This window comes from Mastigoproctus giganteus, chromosome 10, assembly GCF_048544385.1.
Source record: "Mastigoproctus giganteus isolate SK-2022 chromosome 10, ASM4854438v1, whole genome shotgun sequence".
In the NCBI taxonomy this organism is placed as follows: Eukaryota; Metazoa; Arthropoda; class Arachnida; order Uropygi; family Thelyphonidae; genus Mastigoproctus; species Mastigoproctus giganteus.
The window spans coordinates 98200320-98218889 of NC_143584.1; the positions used below are offsets into that span (position 1 = coordinate 98200320).

Consider the following 18570-nt stretch of genomic DNA (forward strand, 5'->3'; position numbering starts at 1 on the left):
TATCGTCCCATTGCTCTGACCAGCTGTCTGTGCAAAATATTGGAGAGAATGGTCAATGCTCGTCTCTTATGGTATTTAGAATCGAACGACCTTCTCTCCCGCTTTCAGTGCGGCTTCCAAAGAAACAGGTCCACACTGGACCACTTAATTAGACTGGAAACATCTATCCGAGATGCTTTCCTAAAAAGAGAACATTTGGTGTCCATCTTCTTTGACATGGAAAAAGCGTACGACACAACTTGGAGATTTGGTATTTTAAAAGACCTTTACAACCTCGGTCTAAGAGGCCACCTTCCCATTTTTATTAAAAATTTTTTATCCTGCCGTTATTTCCAAGTTCGTGTAGGATCCTCCCTTTTGCGGCCCTTTTGCCAAGAGGAGGGGGTACCACAAGGATCTGTCTTAAGTGTCACGCTTTTTGCCATTAAAATAAATTCTATTTCTGAACAACTTCCTCCAACTATAAACAGTGCACTCTACGTCGATGACTTCAGCATATTCTCTCAATCGTGCAATATGAGGGTTATTGAGAGACAACTGCAACAAGCTATTGACCGTCTTAACTCCTGGGCCACGGCCAATGGTTTCAAGTTCTCACCGGAGAAGACCGTTTGTGTACATTTTTGTCGCAAACGTAACCTCCACCTTGAGCCTGAATTACGACTTGGACAAAGCACCATTCCAGTTGTATCAGAGGCGAAATTCCTGGGACTCATTTTTGACAAAAAGCTGACATTTGTCCAACACATTCGTCAGCTACGCACAAAGTGCACGAGAGGGCTTAACATTCTCCGCTCTCTCTCTTCTACCTCTTGGGATGCAGACCGATGCACTCTCCTTCGTCTATGCCGTGCACTTGTATGCTCAAAATTAGATTATGGGTCTCAGGTATATGCATCTGCCAGAAATAGCGCTGTTCGTTGGCTTGACCCCATCCATCATCAAGCCATTCGTATTGCTACTGGTGTATTCAGAACATCACCTGTCCAAAGTCTGTATGTCGAAGCAAATGAACCATCCTTGTCGCTTCGACGAATGCAGTTGTCTCTACAATATGCTTTCAAGCTGAAGTCCCTGCCGGACCATCCCACGTGGACATCCGTCTTCGAGCCACGATGGGAAAATCTCTATAACACACGACGGACCGCCAATCGCCCTTTCGGCATTCGTGTTCAAGAGCTACTCAATGAGCTTAACATCTCAGTAGACAAGGTTGCTCGATCACCAAAGGAGCCCCTTCCACCCTGGCATGCACACACACCAGCATGTGTGTGTGCATGCCAGGGTGGAATGCACACACACCAGCATGTGACTTCTCGCTCAAGGCTGCGACGAAGTCTAATACTCCGTCTTCTGTCTACCTTCAGCTCTATTCACAACACCGTGCAGAACATTCTGACTTCTTGCCAGTTTACACAGACGGCTCGAAGTCAGAATCGTATGTGGGATCTGCTGCTGTCTTTCCAAATAATACCATATCAGAGCAGATATGGTATTATTTGGCTGCTATGGCAGATATGGTATTATTTGGCCCCTTGACTGCAGCATTTACACTGCAGAGCTGCATGCTATAGAGTTAGCTCTAGATCACATAAGAAAACATCGTTACCAACGGTGTATTATATATGCCGATTCAGTGAGTGCACTACAGGCTTTATCAGCGATGTCACACACTAATCATCCAACCCTGTCCCGAATTCAGCAGATAATATACAAGTGGATTCGATATCCGCTTCTGCTGGATCCCCAGTCACATCGGGATTAGAGGAAATGATTTGGCTGACATTGCAGCCAAATCGGCAGCCCTGACGGATAATCTTGACCTGTTAGTCCCCTATACAGACTACAGGCAAGTGATCCGTAGTAACCTACAATCTCAGTGGCAAGATTCGTGGCATCGACTGATTACTACAAACAAACTATGTCGAATTAAGCCTGTGATCCATCCTTGGCGGTCCGGCTTACGCAGGGATCGCAAAGAGGAAGTTGTTCTTACTCGGCTCCGCATAGGACACTGTCATTTGACACACTCCTTTTTGCTGAGGGCTGATGACCCTCCTATGTGCGAGCAATGCGACACCGTTTTATCCGTCCAACACATTTTATGTGATTGTACCAGTTTTATAAATTCTCGTTTTACTGCTTTTACCCATCTGACTGAGCCATATACACTCAGTCAGATTTTAAATGACAACGACAATGTGTCAGCAGTTTTTAAATTTTTAAAATCGATCAATATGTATATACTCATATGAAATATACAATTTGCTTTTATCATTGTACTGATTTTATGTATTGATATGTCTGTATATATATATATATGCAACTTTAGACGAAGTAACCTTTTTAAAAGAAACCAGTCTAATCTTTTTTTGAATTTTAATCTTTCCATGGCGCACTATAACCTTGCTGTTTTTGCGCCACAAAAATCAAAATCAAATCAAATCAAAGCAGCTGTCAGCTCACAATGAAGCACATTCTTGTTGAATGCACTCTGTACAAACATGCTTGGCAATGCTCATTCAGCTTCCTTCCAAATCTAAAAGAACCTCTAAAACTCTCTCATATCATAGGCAACGATGCTAATCCCTTAGAGTTATTCTGTTTTCTTAAACGAATAAAATTATTATATAATCGTCTCTGACTGTTTCCATAACAGTCACCATTGATAACTTTCATATCACTGATATGCGCAATATGGTCTAAGCAGCCCTTGCGCCAAAAATAATAACAACAACCCACTATGGCAACTCACTTGGCGTTGTGATACGAAAGTGCAGGCTAGTGGTCATATCACAATATGAACCTATCCTATTGTGCTCAGCACTGGAAGTTTGTGAATAGTGGAGGAGAAACAAGGTTTGAAATGCATGGAGCCGGAAGCTAGTCTGTGGAAAATTCTTCCAGTCATCAGATGTGTAAAATTGTTAAGTGGAAGATTCGGTTCTCATCGATACCTAGTCAAAATGGAATTTCTCTCCTGTCCGAAATATACTTGATAATGCAGAGTATACAATTATAAATGGACCATACATTTTAATTTTCTTTTTTGATGGGAATCATATGAAATAGAATTTAACAGAATTCCTGTGTTTATAGGGCATAAACCTGTAGCATTACTACAAACTGCAGGTATGTCTGTGTATGAAGCCGCATGTTTTATGCATCAGATTGCATATTAGCATATCTGACGCATCTTGTCCTGACAGTTGAGTTTGAGTGCCATTTCATCTGGCAGTTCCAGATGAAATGGCACTCAAAATTTCCACCGACTCAGCGAAACAGCTTGAAGAAACTTGTTCCAGTGATAAAATTCCTACACATATTCATCAACAATTTAATGTATGTAGTATAAGAGTAATTTGATTACACAATTATGTAGCTTAATACAATGTAGTGGCAATTTTAAAATGCATTTGAATTGCCCCTGTGTATGCCTTAATTTCAGATTAATTTTTTATATTTTTTTCTGAATTATTGATCATACCAAAATTCAAATAAGATGGGAAGGAAGTATTCTAGTGGAAGCCTTTACATAAACTGAAAGCTTCAAAATATCAAAAACTCTCTTATTATATCACAATGAAAACTAAAAACTCTGATGGTCAAAATCATGAAGATAAGAAAAAAACTGTGATAGCCAAGAAAATATAAATAATGAGAATGACAACAGAAGAGATAAAGAAGAGTATGGGAATCAGGACACTCCCAAACAGAAATCAAAAAAGCAGAAGGAAGATGAAAGTAATAGTAAAGAAAAACACAATTTGTGCTGTCAACAGAGCATGCATGAAGATCAGCAGCAGCTTCACTTTGATGAATTCGTTAACTTGAATAAGTACCATGATCATTCATTATAGCCAGTTTATGATGAGCAATATTCAGCACTGTTTAATGAAAGAAAGTTTGTTTTTTAAAAATCTTGATCCCAGTAATCTTTACAGAGAATCAAACGGAACATGCAATGGACAAAAGAAAAGCTTCTGAAACAGATATTTTGAATAAAAATTAAAAAATGGTCAAACTGTTATGAGATCCTGGCTAGCCTATTCCAAGGTTGCATATATTGCTTTGTTTGTAAACTATTTTCAACAAGACAGACATTACTTATATCAGACTGGTTTTCAGACTGGATGAATATATATATAGATCAATATATATATATATAGTGTTAGCCAGGATCTCATAACAGTTAAAAAAACTGAGTTGTAAAAACTGAGCCTGAATTGTAACTTGGACAAAGCACCATTCCAATAGTAGCAGAGACGAAATTCTTAGGACTCATATTTGACAAAAAAGCTGACATTCGTCAGCTACGCACTCAGCTTCGCTCTCTTTCTCTTCTACATCTTGGGGTGCAGACAGATGCACTGTAATCTGTCTGTACCATGTACTAGTATGCTCAAAATTAGATTATGGGTCTCAGGTATATGTGTCCGCCAGAAATAGTGCACTTCATTGTGGATTGACCCCATCCACCGTCTGGCTATTCATATTGCTATTGGTTCATTTAGAACATCACCTGTCCAAAGTCTATATATCAAAGCAAATGAACCATCCTTGTCACTTCGACAAATGCAGTTTTCTATACAATATGCCTTCAAGTTGAAATCCCTGGCAGATCATCCCACATGGACATCAGTTTTTGAGCCACGATGGGAAAATCTTTATAACACACGTCAGACTGCCAATCGTCCATTTGGCATTCATGTTCAAGAGCTACTCAATGAGCTTAGCATCACGGTAGACAAAGTTGCTCAATCACCAAGGCAGTCCCTTCCGCCCTGGTATGCTCAGATACCATCATGTGACTTCTCACTCAAGGGTGTGATGAAGTCTAATACTCCGTCCTTCTGTCTACCTTCAGCTCTATTCACAACACCGTGCAGAACATTCTGACTTCTTGCCAGTTGACACAGACAGTTTGAAGTCAGAATTATATATGAGATCTGCTGCTGTTTTGCCAGCTAATACTATATCAGAGCAGATACTCCTTGAATGTAGCATATATACTGCAGAACTGCATGCTATAGAGTTAGCTTTAGATCACATAAGAAATCACCGATACCAGTGGTGTATTATATATGGCACATTTAGCGATTGTCACACACTATCTCGAATTCAGCAGATAATATACACCCTCTATGCAGATGAACTCGATATCTGTTTCTGCTGGATCCCCAGTCACACTGGGATTAGAGGAAACGATTTGGCTGACATTGCAGCCAAATCGGCAGCCCTGACGAATAATCTTGACCTGTTAGTACCCCCTACAGACTACAGGCAAGTAATCCGTAGTAACTTACATTCTCAGTGGCAAGAATTGTGGCATTGCCTGGTTACAAACAAACTATATCGGATTAAGCCCGTGATCCATCTTTGGCAGTCGAGTCTACACAGGGATCGTAAAGAGGAAGTTGTTCTTGCTCGGCTCTGCATAGGTCACTGTCATCTGACACACTCCTTTTTGCTGAGGGCTAATGACCCTTCTCTGTGTGAGCAATGCAACACTATTTTATCCGTTCAATATATTTTACCTAATTGTAGCACTTTTAAAAATGCTCATTTTACCACTTTGCTCAGCTGACTGAGTCATATACACTCGGTCAGATTTTAAAGGACAATGACAATGTGTCAGCCGTTTTTAAATTTGTAAAATCAATTAATATGTATACACTCATATGAAATATGCTATTTATTTTTACTCTTATACTGATTTTTGTTTATTGACAGGTATCTATATATATTTGCACTTTTAACGAGGTAACCTTTTTAAAGGTTACCAATCTCATCTATCTTTAATTTTGACTTTTTCATGGCGCACTATAACCTTATTGTTTTTTTACCAAAAAAATTCAAAGTAAGGTAAGTGATATCACATTGCCTTGCAGGCCCACTCAGCTTACACAAAGTGAACAATAATATAAAATGGACAAAAAAAAAGCAACACATATAACACTCAAGACACTATTCAGAAGGTATAAAAAGTGACAATTGCTAACCCCCCAACCAAGCTATGTGATATTACACCATGTTAAAGTTTAAAGTTGAAATGCAATGAATGTAATTATTGTTCGAAAAAAAAAAAATCTGTTTTGAAGGCAAGCAACTCATTTATTTAATTTTAAAGATAATATATAAAGTAACTCTGACAGTTTTGTGGTGTCTTTTTTTTTTTTTTTTCTAATGATTTCAATTGCTGCTTTTTTAATATTGACAGCATAATAGCAGAAGAAATTAGAAACCTGGAACTTGTATATGTTTAGTAGGAACCCCAGTGGACATGCATTTTGTTGTTTTCTTTATTGGTTCAGGCAGTTTTCATTTTCTTTAGTTTGTTGTTACTCCTTTATTGCTTCTTGAACCATGACTTGGAGATATAATGTTGTTTTTGCTCACCGGGCTAGCCGGGTGGGTAAAGTGCCTGCCTGGCAACCCAAAGGTCTCGGGCTTGGATCAGAGTAGTGCAAAAACCTTGGGAGGTGCATTATGGCCACAGAAGCCGATGCGCTAACAACTAACAAAAATAAATAAATAAATAAATAAAAAATAATGTTATTTACCTACAGCCCAAATGACTTTTTCATGGGGCCAACCATTAAGACTGAATGGAAAAGCAACAATATGCAGGTCCTCTGTTTCAGTAATGAATATTCACTACAACTGGTCCAAAAATGAATTAAGTTAAGATTTAATTTAGATCTGTAAGAACTAATTTATAGCATTAACTTTTAGTTTCAGGATTTTATGACAATTATATGAATTAGCATAGCTTATTTTCTAAAACTTACCTCCCAACTGTAAATTAATTAATGCTAGTGATTTCCATATGGTTTGAATATATGTGTGTGTGTGTGTGTGTGTGTGTGTGTGTGTGTGTGTGTGTGTGTGTGTGTGTGTGTGTGTGTGTGTGTGTGTGTTATAAAAGTGAATCTAGTTCACATAATGCAAATGAGGTCCATGAGTCAGAAATTTAATATTATTCATATACAGCAGACTTTCGATTTACTGGGATCAGATTAACTGAGACAATCATAAAATTCAAGTAATAAATAGAATAGGTATAAACAGATGTTTTGCAAGTCGTCAAGAAGCGGCATTATAAGTCATCATTAGGAGATTAGTGTTATTATCTTGCAACCCCCGCTGTCTTCATCCCACCACTCAAAAAAAAAGAGAGACCAGTGTTTAGTTTGTTTTAGCGTGTCGTGTCGATTGTTATGTTCTATCGCACCACAAAAGGACAAATTTTGTTTCGTTATGCATGTCAGGGATGTCGGAAATTTTTTTTTTTATAGTAACTTTTTTTTTTTGCTTAGAAATCGCGAAAATGAAATGCAAATGCAAGAGTTGTGCTTTCATTTAAACAAAAACTTGAAATTATTCAAAAGTTTGAAAATGGTGCATCCATTAAATCTTTAAAGAACCATTATAATGTTGGTGACCAAACCATACGCACATTGTAAAAAATAAAGGGAAGCATCATATTGGACATGCGAGTAGTGCATGGTAAGTTCTTTATCTATCGCCATACTTTTTACATAGGTTGCTGAACATTTTTCAATACAGCAAGTCCCCAACTTACGTAGCTTCGGACTTACATTACGTTATTTATAATTTTTTTATATGACTGAAGATTTCAAGTGAAGGGGACACATATTTCGCCATAATGTAACAACTCACAGAATTCCAACTATTGGTATTAATGTAAATACAATAAGATCGAGTTTACTACCCGTTTATAATTAATTGCACTAACAGAAAAACTCAGTAACCCAGAAAGTGCAAATTGTTTTTATTGTTTTATGGCAGTGACCTCCAGAAATGTGCTTTAGTAAAATGTGAACTCGCGTGGAGTGATAATAGTGAGCCTTAACCCTGTGAAGTTCTTTTCAGAAAATTTCGTTTCGAGCATTATCATTGCCGACTAAGAGAATAAGTGACAGTGGTACTAGTAAGTCTATCAAGAAAAGGAAAGTGATCGATTTGGATCAGAAAATTAAAATAATAAGGATGTATGAAAATGGCCAAACATTAACAAGTATCGCACGGAATTCAGATTTGCCAGTAACAATGGCAAACACAATAAAGGAGAAAGACAGAATATGGGAAGCAGTCAGCACCAACGAAGGTAAACTATAACAATAACCAAGGCTACGAAATACATACCAGTTTTTACAGTACTGTACATGCGTTTTTTCTTCCTTTTATGTTTTCTTTTCTTATGTGGCACTCCGGCTACTTAACCCCTGTGCCCAGATAAAGTTTTTAATTGAACTTATTAAAAATATATAACTATTTTTCTTCATTCTCCTGAGGATATTATGTGGTTTTTGTAATTTAGGCATATCAGGGATAGAGTAGCAATATTTTATTAGTTATTCCGAGTTTCGCAAATCTCGAATTGCGTAAGAAGTCCTGGAACGTATCTCTTACGTATGTCGGTGACTTACTGTACTTTTGGATTAACCGGGAAGTCGATTATCCAGGAATATTTTTTTACCATCTATCCCGGAAAATCGAGAGTCCACTGTATTTGGGAAAAATTGACAGGCAGCTTGAAAATTAGTATATTAAATTGTGAATTCTGACAAAACAATTCAGTAGCAAAGACTTTTTATGTAGGTAATTTGTAATTCGAATGAAGTTTTATTACGATCCTCACTTTGTCACTGGAGGTTTTATGGAGAAATAAATGTGCATTCTGAGTGAGTTCAGTGCTGCAATAATTTATGCAAAATCTAACTTGGTGATGCAAAGCTCTGGTATTTCATATTGTGGTGAATCTGTGTTTTACTGATTTGCCAGTATAACAAGTATTACAATTTTTCTGGCCTTGAATTAGATTAACTGTGTTATTGTAATCTTGAATATTGTATTCAAGAGCATATTTAGAAAGGTAAATATAAATTTACCGATTTAATTTTGAATTAAACAGGTACTAGGAGTGACATTTAATTTGTGGACTGTTGCAAGATCTTATCTTAATTGTCATCATCTGTGGATTTCTCCTTCTCGGAATACTCTTCCTTGAACTTTACACACTTTTGCCATCGTTACCCACCCATTAAATACTTCTTGCAAGCTATTTTTTGAAAGACTGCAAATTGATTCCATTGTGGCCCCGAGAGTATCATTGTGTTGGATATGAAATGCTTGCCTTTCAAAGCTTTCTTCAGTTGTGGAAACAGGAATAAATCACACTGGGCTAAGTTCAGGAATAAGGGGGAATGGGGTAGAACCTTGGTACCTGTGGCAGTGATCACTGCCTGCACAATATTAGCTGTATGGGGCCTGGCATTGTCTCGATGGAGAAACCACTTCACACCGGAAAGTTTGGTCACACTGTAATGTGGCCGCCCTACCAAGACACTCATTACCATACACTTCATTCATCTCTTTAACTGTTTTGATGCATTTAAGCCCGACACGATAACGAATCACATATTGCTGTTCGATCTGTATGTCCGATATGATACTTGCTTCAAAACAATCGTCAGTATCATGTGGGCAAAAAAAACTCTCTTCATGTAACACTAGCTCGACAAGTACTGGCATGCACACAAAGAGTCTGCTCAGTAGCGATCAGGGAGAGCGCTTGTACCATTTGTTATGGAAAGCTCGTGTGGTAAAGATAAAATCTTGCATCAATCCCCAAATTAAATGATTACCTCCTGTATAAAGGTACTTTGCATCAGTCTTTACTGATGAGACTCTTTATGCTGAGGAGAGGCTGTGCAAATGAGGCTGAGCCATCTGAAATTAGAGATTTCGAATTTAAGATGACTGTTTATTAGAAAAACTTTCAAGCCTAAAGACAAGTAAGGCTCCCGGAGTTGATGGCATATGCCTGATAGTTTTGAGGGAGACATCCAGAAAATGTATAGAACCATTGAGGTTAATTATGAGGGCATCTTTAGACTCGGGGGGGAGATTCCTTTGATTGGAGAAGCCATCATATTGCCAGTATGTAAAGGTGTGTCAAGAGTGAAGTCAGTAACTATAGACTGGTTAGTTTGACTTCAGCGATAGGGAAAATCTTAGACTCAATGATCAAGAGTGCAATTCAGGGACATATAGATAGAAATAGCATTCTGGTGGACACAGGTGCCTCCATAGCCAGGTGGGCAGGAGCAGCAGTATGTAGCACACGCTTCTGGATTAGACCGGGTTCGAGCCCGTGAGCCACCAAATACGGCGGATGCGGAAAGGTCAGGGAATGACCACCGCATATACCCGGAGCAATATGGCCTTAGTTGCTAATGCTCCTAAAAAAAACCAAATAACAACAACTGGTGGACACACAACATGGTTTTATTAAGTGAAAATTATGTTTTACTAACCTGGTAAGCTATTTTGACACAATCACTCATGAGCTTGACATAGGGAACAATTTCCATATAGTTTATTTGTATTTTAGGAAGGCATTTGACTCAGTCCCTCATGAGATGATACTGTTTAAGCTGGAACATGTTGGGATTACTGGAAAGATTCTAAGATGGATTGCGCAGTGGCCACAGGGCAGAAGGCAAGGGATTGTGATTAATGGATATTCTTCAGATTGGTGTAATGTCAGAAGTGGGTTACCACAAGGATCAGTTCTTGGACTGCTGTTCCTGATTTTCATTAATAACATTATTGAAGGGATAAAGGGTGTTATGTCAAAATGTGCAGACAATGTAAAGGTTAGGAGAGGTGTTAGTGATCATTGCCAAGCAGTGCTCCTTCCAGATGATATGAACAGACTTCAGATATGGTCAGAGAAATGGCAGAGATGTTTTAATACTGCTAAATGCAAGGTCTTACACTTGGGGAAAAGCAACCCTTCCCCCCCAAATAAATTATACCCTTAGTGGGTTTGAAATAAAAACTGTAGACGAGGAGGAAAGGTTGCTGGGAGTTACCATATGGGTAGGTACGTAGTTTTCTGAGCAGTGTAAACAGGCAGCTGGGAAAGACCCTGGTGTCCTGTTGATGATTTATCGAACAATATCCTGTAGAGAGAGAGAGAGAGAGAGAGATCATAGTTCCACTGTACAAGGCAATCAGTAAGATTTTTTTTTTGGAATACTGAAGGGTCTAAAGAAGATCACATGGTGAGATCAGCAAAAGGGAGACTGTACAAGGATTTTTTTTTTTTTACTAATTGCTTAACCTATTTGTAGCACATACCAAAATTTGAGAAATTCTTCCTTAATGCAGTAAATGTGGATGTCACTGTTTGCCAGCATCTGTTCATTTTATACAGAGAGATAGATAACTGCATAAAATAACCAAATGTTTCTTTAAAAACATGACCAAATGTTTCCAGACCTTTTGTTATAGAGTATAATTAGCTGAAACACCTTGTGTCTCAACCAATTGTACTCTTATAATGTCTCCACATGTTGAAGCTTTATGATAGGGGCTGAATGAATCAGCATTTCAGGGTTTTTGCATGGTTTTTTCATTACCATTAATTCATTGCACTGGAATCATCATTACATATTTTTGTGGCTAAGATCAATTTTGAGTGATTAATAAAATCGATTTATGAAGTGACTGAGAGAAACTGATATTTTAATTTTATTATACAGGTCGACCATCACTAATCCGGCCACCGGTAATCTGGTTCCACCGCTAATTCGGACATAATTTCCGCAAACGTAATTTCAAATTTCCCGGGTCAGCACACCGACCTGCCGCTACTGTTTTGGTGGCATTGGTTGCAGCATCAGCTGTTGGCACGAACTCGTAAACACTGGCAAGCCATTCCCACTTGTTTTTCTGCATTTATTATTATAACCTGCTCACATTTAGCCCCAGCCATGGTTCCATTACATAAAGGAAGTGCCTCTCGTGGTGTAAAGTGTAAACACCGTACATTATCCATAACAGATAAAGTTGAACTTCTGAAAAACTCGGCAGCGGTGTATCTGTGAGACGTTTAACTCTGCTTAATTGCAAATTCCAGCAATTTCTCTCAGTTCTGCTTATCTTCATAATTTTCTTTTAGCCATTCCTTTTCAGATTTTTTTTTTTTTACAACACACTTATACAAACTTGCAGAAAAAAACAACACAATATGATGGATAATACAGCATGCTAACGAACTTGTTTTCACAAAATCTCTTAACAATACGGACAAACTTATTGGGATGTTTGAGAGTTTATTTTATCGTAATTAGTTTTATTGCAGTGCTCGCCATGCGTGCAATAAACTAATCACAAACGACCTTTATATGTATGCATAATAGCATCACACATGTGGCCGACATGGCTTCTCAATAAATAAAGTAACCAACATATGTGGCCACATATATGTGACATAAAAAACTCTTTTTTTTTTTTTTTTTTTATATTTTAAGTGAAAAAAACGACAACACTGACATTACAATATTTATTTTAGAATTACTAATCAAATTATTTGCTAAATATTTTTTGGCCCCTGGAGAATTTTTTTTCTACTAGCTTGGCAGTCAATGTGTTAAAGGTAGAAGCAGGTGGTTAGCTGTTGGGTAAAATGTATGTTCTAAAATAACCACCGGTGATCCGGCAAACTCACAAAAATCTGGCACCCCACAGGTCCTAATGCTGCCGGATTAGTGATGGTCGACCTGTATTATATTATTTTAATTTTATTATATTTTTTGTAGTTTGATTTGTCACTGAATATCAGAAATACATAAATTAAATGTTTTAATTTACAGATACAACTGCATTAGAGGATTCTAGGAGAATCATTGGCAACAGTGCATACATTCCTACAGATCCCCAGGAGTTCTGTAATCAAATTTTTATTACTTGCTATATGGGTACTAAAAATTCTTCAGATGTGACACAAAGAAATGCTAGCGAATTAGCTAATCAGATTGGCAGGTTTGTTTTAATTACATAAAATTTTAAATTAATTTTCAATCATTTTTTTCCCTGCAATTGACCACTCATATGGGAAATACAAATATCTTAACAGTATACACTGAGAAGTCACTAATTATATAATACTGATGTGAGCGTTTGGCCATGATGGGACATTTGCAACTTCACTTGCATTAATACACATCTATATTTACCCCCGGGGACTCACATCTGGTGAGTATGGGCTTGGCACACCCAGGGTCCTGAGCTGGATATCATCATTCTTCTCTTTCTTGGTGATTCCTTTCTACTTCTCTCTCTCTCTCTCTCTCTCTCTCTCTCTCTCTCTCTCTCTCTCTCTCTCTCTCTCTCTCTCTCTCTCTCTCTCTCAGGGTAACTTGGGAATTTTTTTTTTCGCTGGTGCAGTATAAGCCTCAGGCTTCCTTGCACCATATGGCTAATAATAATAATAATAATAATAATAATAATAATTTGCAATAAAGATTCTCTCCCCCCCCCATGTCACGGGAATTCTGGCCTGTGTTGGTTACATATCTCTGCTCCAAAAAGTTCATTCCGCTTCACCCCACAGATGTGACTTCATGTAACCAGTTCTGTAACCCAATACTGTACAATGCTAGTTTTATTGCAAATGGGTAAACTACAGCCCTGAAAGGATGTGCCTGATTGGAAACAATTTCCATATAAAACTTGTGCCTTTTATTAAGGGATCCAGTGTGCACTAAAAGTATACCATTACACCACCCATCTAGCAGATGGGTCTGTGGACTAGCACTGTTTTTGCCATATTCTGGTCCTTCCACCAGTGTGAAGCGCAAGAACTGGGATTTGTCAGACCAGGTGATGTTTTTTTCCAGTCCTCCATTTTTTCTGTGGGACCAGTTCAGCCATCAGCTGCGATGCATCATCAGTGACAAAATTCATTGAATTGTGGGTTCTGAAATGCCTCTTTGGTTACCACTGTTGTATTGGCTTGTTATTTGATAGACTCTAGCCTTTCATTTACCCTCCACAAGTTGTCAGTGTCATTGGCCTCTTTCATCACCCCCTCGACATGGGCACTTTCTACATGGTGAGGGGGCTTACCAGTGATACTGCTGGCCTTCCAGATTATCATTACTGGGATCTAACTCCCAAAGTTTGGTTCCAGGATAACGTCATTGGAATCTGGCGTGTGCAGCTATGCACTGCAACCCATGGAAACTCAGAAAGGGGGATCTGGTGGTTGAGAGGCCCAGCCCTATTACACCACTTTGGCCCATCCTTCAACAAGACAGCCTGACTGAGCTCAATCGGCAGGTGGTTCTTACTGCTAGGGTCAATTGCATGCCAATAAGTCTCCCTCCCTTTTGTCCTGGCATGAGAATCAAGACTTATTGGAAATGTGGGTATGATGCTCCTAAGCAAACTTGGCATCCCATCTGTGTATGCAGTACCTGTTAGTTCCCAAATGGGCGTCCCCTCGTAGGGCACCGTTGTGGTGGGTGAAGTACTTAGGGCATCTGAAATTTTTATCTTATCCTCATGAGTAATTTAAATCTCTCTTTTTCTTCTGGGGCCCCAATAAGGCCCCCTACTTAACCGATTTGATGACACCGATAATACCAACTCAAAAAAGACCCAGAACTGAGGATAGACCAACACTGCTTTTCCTCATTCTCCATTCCACTGGAGAAAGTCACTTGGGAAAAAGTCATCCTTCTTCATCTAGAAAGGATTAGAACAGCTGGCAGGGTCTCCAAAATCTATCAAAAGGCTGCATTCTGGAGACATTTTAGTTGAGGCTGCAAACCTAAAACATGCACAGCAACTTCTGAAAGCCACATCGTTATGGAAAATATCCATCGTCGTTACCCCCATAAAACTCTGAACTCTTCACATGGTGTCAAATCAGAGTGGGATCTTCTTCATGTCTCTGAATTGAGAGACCAAGGAGTCACAGCTGTGAAGAGAATATCGATGCTAAACGAATGGAAATCATCTTGTCTGTTCTCAAGTTCTCATACTAACGTTCAGCACCCTATGGCCTCCAACTTCCATAAAGGCAGGCTGCTTAAACTGCCCAGTTACAATCTACACATCCTGAACACTGAAGTGTTTTAAATGCCAAAAGTATGGTCACTCTCAAACAGCTTGTCGGGGGTCCTCTGCCTGTGCACGCCGTGTTGCTAAAGATCATGAGAGCAAGGAATAGTAATCTTGGCATGTGATGCAAGAAAGCAAGCGCATGAGCTTATGCAGCATCAGCCAAAAAAAAAAAAAAATTCACACAACCATTTCCTCTAATTGTTTGTCCAGTTCCTCCTAAAATATTTATTTAACCTATCAACTTCCACAATGACAGATGGAAGTTTGTTCCAGCAATTAACCACCCGCTGGCTAAAGGCAAATTACCGCACATCTATTCTACAGCTGTCTTTCCTCAATTTGAATTTATGCCGCCTTAAGTTCATAATCTAAACAAGTGGAAAAATCCCATCAGAATTCAGGATTCTCATCCCCATTCAAGGCCATGTACTCCTCAATCAGATCACCTCGCCTAGCCTCCAGCTGCTGCAATTTGCAGATATTAAGCCTCTCTTGGTAAGAGATTCCTTCATTCCCCTCACCAATCATGTTGCCCTTCTCTGTACACGCTCAAGTAAATCTACATCCTTCCTAAAATGAGGCCTCCAGACCTGTACACAATACTCAAGGCGTGGTCTGACGATTGCCTTATACAGAGGGACAATCACTTCCTTTTCCTTGTGCGCCACTGTAACCAGGTGGGCAGGAGCAGCAGTGCATAGACACGCTTCTTGATTAGACCGGGGTTCAAGCCCATGACCACCAAATACAGAGGTTGCGGAAAGGTCAGGAAATGACCACCGCATATCCCCGGAGCAATATGGTCTTAGTTGCTAATGCTCGGAAAAACCAAAAATAACAAATAACAATCCTTTTCCCTGTTAGTAAAATTCCTGTATATCTTTGACAAAACCCCATAGCCTGCTCTGGCAGCCTGTCTGCATTGCTCAGAAAACTTCATATCCGACTGCACAATTACTCCCAGGTTTTTTTCATTTTCTACCACCATAAGTGTAGTAGCACACAGTTGGTACATTCCTCTGGAGTTACTTCTACCCATATGCAGTACTTTGCTTTTGTCAATGTTAAACTTTAGTTGCCACTTCTCAGCCCATCTTCCCAAATTTTCTAGATCCTGTTACAGTATAACACTACCATTACTGTCATTAACAACCCTGCCATCCTTTGTATCATCTGCAAACTTCGACACTAAGCCTGATATACCGTTATCAATATCATTGATAAATATACAAAACAACAGTGGACCCAACACCGAACCCTGTGGGACTCCACTAATAACATTAGTCCACAAAGAACAGTGCCCATTGATTACCAGCCTCTGTCTTCTCCCACTCAACCATCCTTTTATCCATTGTAGCAGCTTACCCTTAATACCATTCTGCTCCAATTTGTACCTTAGTCTTCCATGTGCAACAGTGTCAAAAGCTTTCCTGAATCCAAGTATATTGTATACTTGTACTGCATATGGATAGAAGTAACCCCAAAGAAATGTACCAACTGTGTGGCACTACACTTAAGATGGTAGAAAATGAAAAAGACCTGGGAGTAATTATGCAGTCAGATATGAAATTTTCTGAGCAATGCAGACAGGCTGCCACGGCAGGTCATGGGGTTTTGTCAATGATATATAGGAATTTTGCAAGCAGGGGGAAGGAGGTGATTATCACTCTGTATAAGGCAATGGTCAGGCCGTGCCTTAAGTACTGCGTACAGGTGTGGAAGCCTCATTTTAGGAAGGATGTAGATTTGCTTGAGCGTGTACAGAGAAGGGCAACAAGATTGGTGAGGAGAACGAAGGGATCCTCTTACCAAGAGAGAGAGGCTTAAGTTCTGCAAATTGCAGTGGCTGAAGATTAGGCACCTGTGCGGTGATCTGATTGAGGTGTATCGCCTTGAATGGGTTGAGCATGCTGAATTCTGATGGGATCCTTCCACTTATTCAGATTACGTACCTAAGGGGGCATAAATTCAAATTAAGAAAAGAAAGATCTAGAATATATGTGCAGAAATTTGCTTTTAGCCAGCGGGTGGTTAATTGCTGGAACAAACTTCCATCTGTCATTGTGGAAGTTGATAGGTTAATAAATTTAAGGAGGAACTAGACAGGCATTTGGAGGGAATGGTGTGTTTTTTTTTTTTTTTTTTTTTGGCTGATGCTGCATAAGCTCATACACTTGCTTTCTTGCATCACATTCCACTACTACTACTATATCAAAATTATTTTTTGCATCCAGTTCCTTTGTAACCACATCATAATATCCAATCATATTTATCAGACAAGACTTTCCCTTAAAAAACCCATGCTGTGTCTGAATTATTGTCTGCAGTCTTGTCTAGATGATCCTGCAATGCATCGTTAACCAGTGACTCCATTGTTTTACCCGGAACAGAAGTTAAACTAACTGGTCTGTAATTACTCGTGTCACCCTTTGATCCCGCTTTGTGAGTTGGGGATACATTTGCACATCTCCAGTCTGTGAGGACCTCCCCTGAGTCCAAGGATGCTCTCATTATTTTGACTAAGGGTTTGCTTACTTCCTTTGCTGCCTTCTTTAATATAACTGGATAGATCCCATCCACTCCAAGTGCCTTGCTTATGTATAACTTCAAAATTTCTCCTCCACTTTGCTCTCAGTTATTACAAAATCATTAAGCACACTGCTACAATTTCATAACCTTCTGGCATTTTCAATCCTTAATAACTCCTCATGTGTGAATGTAGTTCCAAAATACTCATTCAGTTTGTTTGCTCTCTGAGCAGGATCACCAACAGTCGAACCATCGATATCAAGTGGACCAATCGGATTCATCCCCTTCCTTTTAGGGTTTATATAAGTAAAGAAATGCTTGCTGTTTTTCTTAACGTCCTTTGCCAAAGATTTCTCGTAATCTGCTTTCGCCTGCCTAACCTCCTTTGTGACTTGATTACAGACTAGCTTATATCTGCCATAGGCTTCTGTGTTGCCTGATAATTTATATGCATCCCATGCATTTTTCTTCTCTGTCACGAGTCTCATTTGTTCATTTGATGACCAACTCTACTCACCTTTACGGAAGCAAAAACCCTTTCCTTTGCACCCCTGATGGCAATTATATCTTTAAGTAAATCCCACATCAGTACACTGTGATCAGTGCCACCCAGTGGTTCCAAGGCCTAAACCTTGAACAATATTTCTTAATAGGTATGAAACTTTTAGTAGCTTCCACTATTAATTCCTTGAATGCTTCTCACTTAGAATTTGCTGTTGGTAACATCATCAGTTGATCCCACTGTACAGAATTTAAAAACTGTCTGAGACCACTGTACTCACCTTTACAGAAGCAAAAACCTTTCCTTTACCCCTGATGGTAATTATATCTTTAAGTAAATCCCACATCAGTACACTGTGATCACTGCCACCTAGTGGTTCCTTTATCTGCAAATTCTTAATACACAAATGATCACTGTTGATAACCAGATCAAGAGTATTACCCTCTCTGGTTGCCTCTCGAACATGCTGCTGCAGAAAACAATCATCCAATAAATCCACAAAAGTCTTGCTAGTGTGCGATTGACCAACGCACAAGTTCCAGTCAATATCTGGGAAGTTAAAATCCCCCATTATAAGACATTCTGATTTACTA

General features: G+C 39.0%; 1 protein-coding gene across 1 annotated transcript in view; it reads left to right on the forward strand.

Annotated features, from left to right (window-relative positions):
• Nadsyn (NAD synthetase) overlaps positions 1-18570 on the forward strand; it is a 370732-nt gene that overhangs the window by 247057 nt on the left and 105105 nt on the right. The window contains exon 14 of the mRNA XM_090382985.1: positions 12690-12858. Coding sequence (XP_090239111.1) covers positions 12690-12858 — 169 coding nt within the window. The remainder of the gene's footprint in view (positions 1-12689; positions 12859-18570) is intronic.